The 13,876-nt window shown below is 37.6% G+C and overlaps 1 protein-coding gene across 2 annotated transcripts in view; it reads left to right on the top strand.

Annotated features, from left to right (window-relative positions):
* Nucleotides 1–13,876, top strand: part of twin (CCR4-NOT transcription complex subunit 6-like twin) — a 340,886-nt gene that overhangs the window by 317,970 nt on the left and 9,040 nt on the right. For both annotated transcript variants that reach the window (XM_066724900.1, XM_066724901.1), the window contains 2 exons: nucleotides 3,753–4,065; nucleotides 9,040–9,191. In XM_066724900.1, coding sequence (XP_066580997.1) covers nucleotides 3,753–4,065; nucleotides 9,040–9,191 — 465 coding nt within the window. The remainder of the gene's footprint in view (nucleotides 1–3,752; nucleotides 4,066–9,039; nucleotides 9,192–13,876) is intronic.

The raw sequence follows: 13,876 nt of genomic DNA, 5'->3' as shown, positions 1-13,876 counted from the left end.
ATTTTAAAGTGTCATCGCTATTACGAAAGCCAATTTCTCTGCTCAACACTGGCGAAGCTTAAAATTTTAACGAATATAGGAAAATTGAAGGATGACTGACGGTTAATGCTTTCGCATGTCAAGGTATCAAGGAAATTACGACTCAAGCGTGACATCCTATTGACGTTAAACACGATTTATAGGCAATCGCGATAACTCAAACTTTAATTAGATTTTGATCTTTGTATTCGTCTCGGGATATATAGAAGAAAGTGGCACTATAAAGGGGAAAATGAACGGACTGTACTTCGGTGTCTCGCAATGGAGAGTGGAGGGCATAATTATCCTTATCGTTACAGCCGGGAAAGTAAGGATTTTCGTTTACAGCGCGTCGAAGGGGTTTTTATTTGAAAAGTTTTCCCTCCTCATTGAAAAGGAGAAAAATAGTATAATTGTATAAAGTTTCCAAGAGAAAGTAAGAAGAGAGCTCCAAGTAATAATATAAATTGAAGACGGGAGGAGAAGTTTTGGCTGGCGGGCACGAATCTTTACATATCCACTTATCAAGTGCTCCTAGCTATATATATATATATAATAAGTGCATGTACGTACTTCCGTCCGCGAGATTACACTTGACGATAGTCCCCTAGTTTCCACGATGACAGAAACGATAATAGTAATGTTTGTGGTTATGACAATAAACAAGAGATTTCGCTGTTCGCGATAATACAAAGAACTCTGCTTGTCCTTAAAATTTCTACAACATTAGTCTCTCTCTAAGAAGCGTTACCTCGAAATTTATGAAAAAATACCACATTTCTTTGATGTTAATTTTTATAGAAATGTTCAGATCTATCATCAACCCGAGAAAATGAACAACTAAAACGAATACTGACATGGTGTAAATTTTAACTGTTAAAACCTGTTTGAGGGATTCGAAAACTACATTTCGTTCGTTTTTCTACAAATTGAATAGATTTGAATCAATTAGTATCGTTTGGGAGATTAAGAATTGAATTAGAGGGAAAATCGATGATAGTTGGTCAATTCTTTAATACTCTTTAAAAGTACGTGCGGAGAACATAATTTTAAGTTAGCGGTTTAACGATATCATCATCATCCACTTTTTTCGTTCACTTTTGAAATCCAGGTCGGGATCTGTCCCAGTGCCTCAACATTTGAGTAAGCAATCTCATTTCTCTCTGGAGTTCACCTGCAGGACCTTTGACAAGCAAAGGTCGATCTATCAAAAGTGGTTTGGTTCTGGTGGAAGAATCAAACGTCGAGATTACATATGGCAGTCTGTCGATGAGCGGAAGGATAAGCAGTTCAGGCGATATATAGTTTTCGATGGCGAATAACAGTCTGACTTTGGAGACTGCGTTTGAGCAACCATTGTAACTTAAAAATTACAAGTCCATTAATTATTCAAATTGCAATAAAAGGCCTCTTCAAAATTTTCCCTTGATTCGAGGGCTAATTATTACGCTCAGAGAAGTAGCATCATATTCGGGAAATTTGTTTGTACGCAGTTTACTCATTCTAGTTGGACATCAACTATTAATTTTTATTTCTTATACGAAACTTATACCATTTGTTTTTTCACGTTCATACGCGAACAAAACCTGAATATCCAGATAATAAGGGTCGGCTCGTGGATTAGTCAGATTTTTTTCAAAGCTGCCTTACATGCACGCTATAATGATTGTGCACCTCTTGCTACTATCTCAGGCACGATAATTGATGCGCGTTGATGTGAATACGTATAGCGACTGGCCTTGCCAAGGATGCGGGTCAAAGGATAATATCAAAAGTGGCTTATCCGGTACACGCGAGAGAAGAGACAAACGCGTGCGTGCATAGAGACCCGTTGAAAGATCAACCGTGCAAAATAAAAGACTTCCGCCTAAAAAAACAGCGTTGATCGTTAAACGCTGCTACCACCTGTTCGATTTTACATTTTTTACTGTTATCGATCCACCAGGAAGTTTCTTATGAAAAAAAGAAGAGTTTGATTGACCGTGCTAATAACCGACAAGGTTAATTCGTTATTGAAGCACAAATTACAGCTTTAAACTTATGTATTTTAGAACGTAATTTCGCGCGATAATACTAATCTACGCGTTTTTATTGTTTGATCAATTAAAACCCTCTCTCTCCCTCTAACGTGGTATTGTCGTTCATCGATGAATTAACGTTCGTCTTTTGTTTGAAGGTAAAGAAGAGAGAGAGAGAGAGAGAGAGAGAGAGAGGTGGATAACTCGAAAGACGATTTCACGAAGCAGCGTGCGGGTATGATAGTAGAGGAGAAGAATGGTGAATATTCGAGTATAAAATCTGATTAAGCGGCGTTAGCTTGTTAAAGCAATCGAGTCTGGGATGCGCGTGCAGCGAGCAGAGAAGCGGCTATTGAATAGAATGGAACGGAGTTGAATAAGATGGTGGCTTGGTTGGTGTATGAGGGGGGTATAGCGTGACAAGGAATGGGATGCGAATGTGGAATGGAACGGAAGAGGAACGGGGTCAAAGGCGTCCTTGGCGTTCGGAATAGGGCGACTACTACACAGTGTGCCTAGATTCGTGTATACGTTATTGGATTGCGGCAGATACTGCACCTCAATTATTTACACTCTCTGCCCCTCCCCTCCCCTCTTCGCAACCTACCACCAGTTCACCAGTAATCGAACCACTGATTTACCGGGCTTGAACTCGTCCGTCTATCGCTGAACCCTGTTGAAATTAGTTCCAACGTATCGACAAAAGCGCTCGATGAAAATCCCACCTGTTTTTCCCGAAGATCCGGTCAATCCTAAGGCAAACCGTCCGATACGATACGCTCATCCTTTGAATTAACGGTATATATACTATGTAGCGTTTCCTACTATCGATCAGTCTCACGCATCCTTCGTCTCTAACTACAATTTTACTCTTTCTAATTTTACGGTTAAGTAATGACCCCTCGCTGTTGCACTGCTCGCATTTAAAACTCTTGCTATTTTTCCTATTTTTCGGCCAAGCGATTCATCCGCCAGCCAGTAAAATCTACCAAGCTAATCGTGTTCAAAATTCAATCGGTGATAAATGGATGCTTGCTTGCAGCGAGTCGGATCTCGCTATCTTCGTTGTACATATACAGTTATTGTTGCACTTGTGTGAGATCAGGCTAGCAGGATTTGAAATTTATACAGGCAACGTCTGATTTTAAGGAGACAGCTCATTTTATGTTGATCCTCTTATGACAACGTCCTTCCTTTGCAGCAACACGATGATTCATCGTACTAGTTTGGTTATTCGGATTTAACTCGCCTACACTTAATTAAGAGTCGATTCGATGAAGAGAAAGGATTCTCTTGAGTTACACGTATTTTTATTCATCATTTGCTTGAACCTGCAGAAATATTCTTCCAACGAATATCTGCACAGTTCTCTTATATTTATTATTATGTACAGTAGTGTGTGCAGTGATTTTTCCGTAATAAGGTACAACCTATATTTTGCTAGTCTTCCATTTCCTCTTCTCTCTCCTTATAAAGAAAAAAAAAGGACACGTAATTGTATTCAATAATAATTGAAGAATTTATTTATAAAAGTAAAATTTTTACACGATAAATATATGTATAAGTTTAGTGAAAATGGCAGGTTATAAAAGTAGCGGATTTTCCTATTTGGGAATCATTCGTTGCAGCGAAGTGTACAATAATACCATATGTCAATATTGAAATCAATTTTATGTCAGTTTGAAGAAAATTTGAAAAATTGCTTTTTTATTTCAGGTATATTCACAGTAATGTGTTACAACGTACTGTGCGACAAATACGCAACCAGGCAGATGTATGGTTATTGTCCAAGCTGGGCACTTGACTGGGAGTATCGGAAAAAAGGAATACTGGACGAGTTACGGCACTACGCAGCTGACCTTATCAGCCTGCAAGAAGTCGAAACTGACCAATTTTACAATTTCTTCCTGCCCGAATTGAAGCACGATGGATACGATGGAATTTTCTCACCAAAATCTCGCGCAAAAACTATGGCGGAAAATGATCGTAAATACGTTGACGGCTGCGCTATCTTTTTCAGAACTGCCAAGTACGTAACTCCCATTTATTTTATTATCAATTTTCTACGAGTTCTCAAGCACCAGTAGCATGTAATAAATTGTGATTTATGATGTTAGTTGCATTATTTTCGCTCGATAAACGCTAATATATTGAATTCATAGTATAGATTTGTTATTGAACAATAATTATCCGTTGATAGAATATTATGCATTGTGTTATATTGCATTTGCTGGATATTAGTCCTTGCACGTTTCATTATTTATAACCGATTCAACCGGTACATTAGTCAATTGATCAAATCGCGCAATTACCATTATAGCAAATCGATATTCAGTAATGCCACGTCAAATAATCGTAATTGAAAATTTATTAACATTTTGTCCACCGTTTATAATAGGGGTTGCCATTCACTCACACGGATTTCCCAACAGTATATACCTAACCGGTTTATGATGGGCTATCGCGTAAGAATGTTCCTGTTTATTTTGAGTAATTAATCGACCGAGGATCCATCATTGTTGACGACCAAAAAGTCAATCAACTAATTAACACACAGACACACAGTAAGCGATATATTCCACCGGACAAGATTTTTAAGCCACTCAAAACTTTGTTCGATACTTGTCAAAAGTTCAAAGTTCTCTAAAGATTACACTGTATACAGCAAAACCTCGATCATTCGAACCACGTTGTCGTGAAAATGAGATAGTTAAGCGAGACTCGTCTTACGAATACATTTTTGCGGAAAAATTTTTATTTCACACATGTTAACCCGCTCAGAGTAAATGTATATTTTATTTACAACCTAAAATTAGTTTTTTCAACATTTCAGCATAGGTTTTATTGGTTTGTTTTCTCTGAATACTACATGTTCTTAATATTTATCTCGGTAACCGATGTTGGGATAATCAAATATTTGTATTTGTTTACCAAATTTAGAAATGACGATCAATTTTTGCTTATAATTTTACCATTCTCGATTTAACCGACTAACAGATTTTGGTCTTTACAAACATTTACTCAGCACACGTGATCCTGCGTGTTTGTCGTAATGTTTCATGCTAAATTTATTGTCCAATAAATAAACTGACTTGTGATAATGTGTAATTTGTTTACAACGAGAAGAAAGAAATGTAAAAATCGAAGCATAAATTATACTATAAAGTTAATTTGGCACACGATAGAGCGTTTCGTGCGTTTACGTACAGGTAGCTCTATCTTTTGACGTCGGTTTAAACGAGCGGAAATCATTTCTGCACTTGTGTTTATTTGCTCGTCACTTCTCGAGTTTTCCTCCGATACTTAGGTAAATTTTTAGCATATATTTTTAGCGTATTTATCTGTCGCGTCATTGACAGGTCAACCGGGCATCCTGTGCCTTTGCTCTATTTTCACTCACAGCCTAAAAATATGTGTGTTAATAAACCGAAAGGCTATTTATAAACTGTCTACGTCAATACATCGAATATCATGAATTTTCAATACCATGTCAAATAGCTACCACATTTTATGACAATTTATCGATACCGTGTTACATATTGTCCAAAAGCAAATAACTATTTTTTGTATATAAATTTTCATTGTTTTAAATTAAGATCAATTATATCATTCCGCACAATGCACGTTTAATCAGCAACGACACCCAAAGACCAGTGAAATCAAAGCGTATAAATTCCAAATCTTGAGTATATGCTAGGATTATATATAATTTGTATTTTAAATTTACTTTATGGGTCGGTGATTTTTTTTTATCCAATAAGACTCTTTTACGCTTAACGAGTAACCATCAAGGTATTACTATCGGTTAACGAGATAAAGTATTAAATAAAATTTTGCTATTTGGGAGCTTATTGGTTTTTTGCGCAGGAACAAAGTGGTAGCTGTTAAATGTAAATTATGCCGGGATTTTACTGGAGCGTGATGAAAATGCATCGCGCAGCTAGTGCGTAAACGCGTGTACGACTGTAGAGGCATTAATCATCGCATATGCTTTATCAGAATCGGAGGATATCTATTTGGAGTGCGCAATGCTTATTTGGAACATCGTGACATAATGCTCGGCGCACGCTTGTTGGTGATGTTTGTTACTCGAGTGGCCCGAAACCCGCAGCTATCAAGCTACAACAACCGATTTAATGCCTCCTAGCGTTACGTTCTATGCGTATGCTCCCTCTGCAATCCTCTCCTTTATGACTAAAGTCCCAAACACAAATGTTTTCCACATACATATCTATATTATATGTATATACTAACGTATTTTCATCAAAGTTACACATCCGGTATAATACACTCTGTATATAATCAATCGTGAATGTATGTCTAAAGTTCCAATGTTCGTCGTGGCAATCTGTATTGACAAATATTATACCTTTGGATATCTGTACGTGTTCTATATAGGTATGTGAACGAAATATGTATATGCCATTCCGAGTTTTAAGCTATCAATTTTTTACAGGAATATTCAGGAAAACGAGGGAATCGATTAAAAGTTATTTTCCCTTCGTGATTTATCAAAAAATTCATTTTTCAAAAATGAGAAAAAAATTGTTTCTAACAAAAATCGCTTTTTAATCCGCAATAGATACAAACACGTTGATAGAAGCTAATGTATAAATAATGTCCGGTAATTGATTAATCACGTTTTGCCAGTGGTTCTCTGCTGTATTTCAAGTGGTTTTGTATGAGAGAGGAGACTGTATCAACCGCGCGCAACACGGCCAACTCTAAAATCTACTACGAGACTTTGGACTAATTGTCAGTGTTGTGTTACGTAAAATACGGCGTTCCTCGCTCTGGCACCAAAGAAATCCCGTTACCTTTAATCAATAGCAAATGGCTGGACACACGTACGATATACATAATAATACATACCGTGGAAGATTTTCTACAAACCTCCCTTAAGCCTTTAATTTATTACGTTATGCTCTAATCCAAATAATGTGCTAGAATCATATTTATGGCATTTGCAGTTTTTATTCCCGAATTAATAATTTACATTTATGATCCATAAAGTTATTCGATAATAAAGAGCAGTCGTTGTTTGGCGAAATAGCTTTAAGCTCAATTCTGTTCTGGGTGTAAAATTACAAAGTTCCATTTGAAACAAGATTGCGCAAAACCATGAAATGCAGCAACCACTGAAATACTATTACTAATAAACATGTCAGGTCCGAAGATTCACGCATGTATCGTGGCAGTATGGTCGTGAGGTAACGTTACTAAAGGCTGCAAGTTCGAGCGGAACGAATCGCGAAGAGCCCGACAGTCATTACCGTAAAAGGAGCTATTATTATTTACCTCTAACGATGTTCACAACGCCTGGTTGGAATCACGCGACACCTCTGCGTCTTGTGGCTTTTTGGAGGCAGTTCTGTCATCTTGACAGTTTTAGAGTCCGAAGGTGTACTGTACAAGAGGGTGGAAGTACCACTCTCTCTTTCTCTCTCTCTCTCTCTTTCAGCAACGGTATATCTAACGAACGCTTAAGCTTGTATTTATCCTGGCATATAAAGCAGAATATCTTGAAAAATGGCCTCTTTTAATGAAACATTAATCTGTTCTGGGTCTGTATAATATTATGGCCGACTGCTCGGTAGAACTCTCGAAGATCTGATTAAAATAGCAATTTATGGATACAGAATAATAGCTGGCAGAGAGAGAGAGAGAGAGAGAGAGAGAGAGTCGAGGAGAGAAATTGAGAAGATGGTGTGGGATGAATAATCGCTGCTATCTCAGTTAGGTGGAAAAACTCAAGTAATTCTTGGTAAGAGGTCTAATGTCAGGATTGGTATGGCTGGGTTATCAGAGGCGCGAGAGAGGCAAAGGAAGTGGGATTATCCGCGTGTGATAGCGAGCTCGTTCGAAGCTTTAAAACCGGAGATGGAAGCGCGAGGAACGCGTCGCGGAAATATTAGATATCGTTGCTCGCATCTCAGGGGATAACAAGATACGGACAGAAATGGTCTGCTGCACAAATGGCTTCTGTTACCTGCTATAAGGGGGGAGACTCTACTGCACTGCGCTGCACTGCATCATATAATAAACCGTCTATGTATTTCTGCTGGATACCGACAGTGCAGCAGCAGTCACCCACCAGCTGATATGCTATAGGCTGTCACTGTTTCGTTTTAGTTTCGTCGACAGCGGTGACGTCATCAGACGGTAAATTTCCACCTTTTCGTGCAAACTTGGTCCATTCGATCCTAATGTTATGGCAGGGTTTCGTCGACTAATCTCTTACAGGGCTAAACGCGTATATAGACGTATAATATTCTCCACGAGTATCGTCGTTTATTTTTTATATTGGAAATCGACGCGAAAGGTCTGTCAAATCTGTTTCTTTTACCCCGAGGGTAGTTATGCATGTTGAGCAACTACGGGTGACATTGATTCAATCACGTTCACGGTTTCGCGAAGGAGGCAGGGTGATGGCCCGTAATAGGGGATTCGGTGAAGAATATATTTCTGCTTTATACGTGCTACACATATCGGTGAAGAGGTCTGTATTCTACGTCGCGCACGTGATACGCTTGCTTACAAGTTTATTCTACGAAAATCGTTTACCTATTTCAACCAAGTTGCAAAGTTCTGCTCCATCCTCGTTTACCAATGGAATTGAGTCTCGCCGACCATTAACGAAAATTACATGACGGGAGCTGATTGAAAAACAAAAAGATTCCAAGGAAAACATGGTTTGGTTGTTCAAGAAAATATCATTGCGGTTGGGGTAGGTTAGTTTGTTTATTCTTCGATAGACCTTATTTCTTTAAAAAATTTTAATCCGCAAATTTATTAAAATTTCTCTACAATTTTTAACGCTTCTACGCTGCAGACACGTACGACTATAACTGCACAAAACTATATACACTTTTAATTACAAGAGTATCCTGTTAAATTGTAACGAGCACTTTGTAAATTTATACTTAAAGTTAAAAAAGATAAGAATTGTTGGTACAATGATTATACGCCAAGAGGGATAATTAGGATAATGAACATTTTTCAGGTTCTCTCTGATCAAGGAACACTTAGTTGAGTTCAATCAACTGGCGATGGCCAATGCTGAAGGCTCGGATAATATGCTTAACCGAGTTATGCCCAAGGACAACATCGGATTGGCTGCTCTTTTAAGAACCAAGGAAGCAGCTTGGGATAATGGTGAGTGCATCTTTGTTTCTTTTTCTTTTGCAGATTCATTTTGTTTTTAATCTACCTTCCATCCTTCGGTATTCTCCCGTGTACTTATTGTTCCGAGCTCAACTATTGTTTACTGATTGGTATATATTGCACAAGCATATAGTTTAGCTTGAATTATTATGATTCCAGAGGTTTTTTTATTGCAATTTAAAACAATCGATACTTTTATTAAATTTAAGGCATACATATAAGAATGTATTATAGATGCTTACATAAAATATACTATATGTATATTCTCGACCTTTTCATCATGTAAAATCGTGATACACTCGATCCAATTGTCAATTGGGCAAGGGCGAAATTGCAACTAAATCTTTTATTGTCGAACCATTTTAATGCAGCTACAAAGGAGTTTTTTGAAATACGTACGCCCATTTCCCTCCAACTCTTCACTAATTTGATGTTTTCTTCGTGGACGAGGATGTTCATTAAAATAGTTGTTCTTCGATAACCAAGCATAGAATCGTCAGTAGCGTTGGTACTGAAAGTCTGGTACCCGAACAATGGAGCGCTTACTGTCTATAGAAAAGGTGGAAGCCTGTGGATATAATGCTTGATAGAAAAGAAAAAAACTTGCAAAACTCTGCAAATGGTTTTCCCGTGTCTTCCGTGCTCTCTCCCGCACGCGTCCTGAAGCTTACCTCTGCCGAATGAGTTCTTCTATTATCCTCGTCAAATTAACTGAACCTTAAACCTCCCAAACGTAACATTCGGTATCCCTTCCAGACCACTTTCGCCAAATGCTTCTCTTCCAGCCATTCCCTCCATTCATCCAAACGAAAGATAACATCTTCGTTTACTGCGAGCCGCTTACACAGACACATTTTTCCACGGATAAAATGCACCTGAGGAAATCTCCACGAAAACGCTTGTAACATTTCAACCATTTGCTTGTGATCGTGTAAATCGATTAATTTCAATTTATTCCAGTGAACCTCTGGTCATGCAATTAACAGCTTTTCACCGGATCGAACAAATTTCTTGTAATCATCAGATTTTTAATAGTGAGAAATGTGGAAGAGCCAAAGAAAAACGAGGGACCTGATAGCTAAACGTATTATTCTGGCCATGGAATGAACGATCTTGAAAATGGCATTTTACAGTAAGGGAGAAAAAAATGAGAGGATTGGAATTTCGATGAGGCCTTAGTGAAATATCAGAGCGGAAGCCGTGTAAATTCGAGAAATGCTGCTGGAATTGAATACTGTGTAACGATCAGCGTTCTCTCTCGAATCAACCAGCACGGTTCTCTCTCAAAGCTTGAGTTGAAAAAAAAGAGTTGGGTGGATTGTTGAAGAGGATGTGATAAACAGTGGTTTAATGCGAGATGCAATGACACAGCATGGCGTACTGTAACGTGACGTGACAACAAAAAACCATTATAACACTGTCTTGTTAATCAGCTGAATAAAGTATCGACGTTCAAGTGTGATTATATATATATATATATATATATATATATATATACACATATACACAGGGAGGCTCTTAGTGATACGCTTTTTACTTATCACGATAGAGTCACATTTGTAAGTTGCAATGGATATTGCTGAAAGTGGCTTTGGCAATATCAAAACTTTACATTGAGCTTCGCATTTCTGTAATTTGAGCTAATTAACGCTCCAGATTAGACTTCGTAATTGACAGAGATCCCTCCGTGTGGTCCACGTAACTACTAGTATACTCTTGGTATTTCTCCCCCTCTCTCCCTCTTTCTCTCTCTCTCTAGATGATCCACTCTGTATAATTTTTCTCATTTCCGCTACAGCAGATCTTTCTCTTTTATGGTAACATAACATTACTCACAACTTTGCCGATAAACTTTTCTTAAACATTTTGATACTCTATATACGGTTCTTGTATTCCGAACTTTCGTTTGCAATAATTTTGCATCGGTTGAATTTATAGTTTTATCTGAATGAATTAAAAGTAATGCTCTCGTATACATCTGCCTGATATTGTGCTATGTACATAATAGCTGATGTGGAAAGCTGATTGTTACAGTGCTAAAAAATTCTCATTTACGCTATGACGGTATTTCAATTGCTGCTGCATCGGTATTGGTGTCTGAGTTATACCACCGTATACACAGCTGCTCCGGATTCCCTCTAGGACCAATTTCATAATATTTCACAAAGTAATGCGACCTTTGGTAAGTTCGGATGTCCCCTGGCACTTATCATCTTCTCTCTTCACTCGACTTACAATTCTTTTCTTTCTTATTACATTTTTCATTTATTTTCTAATAAAATCTTTTTATTAAATCTCCCCTACTATACAAATAGATACTTACTGTCTCTTCGAATTGAATACTTCAAGAAGTGTTCTAACTTGAGCCGCAGCTTCACGAAAAACATGATATTGTTTAAAAATCATGTCAATCCTTCAAACTAATGAAAATAATCGGTGCTCACTTTGGTTTTTGTTAAATTATCACGCGTCGCTTTCCCTCGCGATTATTATAAAATTATAAAAAGAAAAAGCTAATGGACTTCATTGCATGACCTGATACAGATTTTTATTAGACATCTACTACAAAATTGTGAACATAACGGATGTGATCAATCAATGTCGGAGACTACGATAACCAGCACTTGCTACTGGGGAAATTATACACTATAAATATGAAGTACGATATTTCTGAAGGCCCTATGCGTATATATGAGATTCATCTAAAATGTAAACAAATCTAATTTAATATATTGTGCTTTTTACAGGAAAAAACTTAATCAAACAGTACGTAATCGATAAAAGCTTTTATCAACTGACAGTGACTCTTCGGTATGTCAGTAAATATTTTTAAACGAACTTTCTTTAGTAAATTTTACATCCACAGATAAAGACTTTTCGTGTAGACGAATGAGGAAGTGTTTTAAGAATTTAAATGACTTTTATTATAATCGTATCTATATGTATATGATAGATGCTGCAAATATCTTAAAAGCCAATTGCAGCTGACCTCAAATTTTCTGCGAAAGTGATCCATCATAATCTCATTTCTCGAGGGCCGACAAGAAGGTAGGTAGTGGAGTACGATAATCATGGGATAATCAGTCAAAACCTTGGATATGTTGGAGCATTTTTTACCAGTCGCAGCCCCAGAAATTCAACAGATAATGAAAATTCTACCAAAAGAACAATGACACATGAACTCACACTTTGGAAAAACACCAATGTTTGTTATTGGAAGCGAGCCAAACCAGTAAAATTTTAATGAACAAAGTTTTACTCGCAACACTGCTCATGCTTTAGAGCAAAATAATAAAAAATTCAACAGTGATATTAATTAAAACATAAGAACAATCAATCTTCGCCACATTCGACGAAGTGTTTTCAGCTGCGTGCGCATTTTTCATTTTTTTTTTCAATTAAAACTATGATTAACGAGTGGAGCGATTTGTGATTTTTCCAGTCATTTGTAAAATTTGCATAAAATATTTGCAGTTACTCCTGTGCTTTATTGTAAATGCGAAAAAAAACCATAATATGCAAGGACATTTTCGTTAATCTGAAATCTTTCTAGATCATTAACGATGCTATTCGCGTCTAGAATGCGGATCGCTCAAAGACATGAAATTTTTCAAAAGATTCCGAGGTGGGTCTGCGATCGTAAATGGCGAGAAGCGTCGAAAGCGATCCGTATCGAGTACTCGTGTCTTGAAGAGGAGAGGTAAAGAATTCCACGTACCGATCTCGCGATCTCGGAGATCTAAGTCTCTCTCTCTCTCTCTCTTTCGCTCGTTCGATCGAACGACGAGACGGAGCTAGGGACCTGCATAAGTCACTTTTCACGTCAATATTTTTCCATCGCATTTGAGATTCGGAGTGTTCGCAGAGTTTAGTTGGAGAAGCAGATAAACGAGAGATTGGTAAGATATGCCGAGCTCGTGAATCATATACGCGCGTAATACATCCAAGAGTCGAAATAATCAGATCGATTTTATGGATTACCGGTGATTATTTGAACAGATTCCAATATAGTATAATATTCGATGGACGATGAGCACATACATTGATTGGAAGAAAGGAAAAAGATTCGTCCGTTTATTAATTGGAATATTTTCTATAATCGAAAGTGCCAGGTTGGAGCATGCGCCTCGCGAGATACTATCTTGCACGGCTATTTCACTAGGCTGTTACGCGTCACTTGCACAGTTTCCCAGATATCTCTGCCACTTTTTCTCCTCTCTTTTTTATAAACTTATTCGAACGAACGGCGGCGTGGGACGCGCGAGGCCGAGTGCTTTATCAAAATGAGAAAGAAGCTTGCTACGAGATCAAGTCGAAGAGCAGCTGCGCATCTCATTAAACGTCAAAACGAACTAATTGGAAGAGTGTGATTTAAGCGCTATCGATAAGAGCTCGCAGGGCGACCTTCGAATTATAGAGCACCTCGAGAAGAAATGAGAGAAAGAGGAGGAGAGACTGAAACTTCATTTGAAAACTCGTTCTTATGCAAATTTATTTTAATTTGCGAATAAAGAAGGTTCGCGTGGAACACTTTTTTGTGCGAAATCGTTTAAAGTGCGCGGCCCGTTCTTTTTTTCCTCCAACGAAATTAGAATAACGCGAAGAGTATTTTTATAGGAATAAGTAGAAATGGAAATAAGTAGAAATAGCACGATTATAGTATTATTAGAGATAGC

Source organism: Prorops nasuta, unplaced genomic scaffold, assembly GCF_024137725.1.
Source record: "Prorops nasuta isolate Cenicafe-Biocafe unplaced genomic scaffold, Cenicafe_Pnas_1.2 PNAS00003, whole genome shotgun sequence".
Lineage (NCBI taxonomy): Eukaryota > Metazoa > Arthropoda > Insecta > Hymenoptera > Bethylidae > Prorops > Prorops nasuta.
This window is presented reverse-complemented; position numbering and strand designations above follow the sequence as displayed.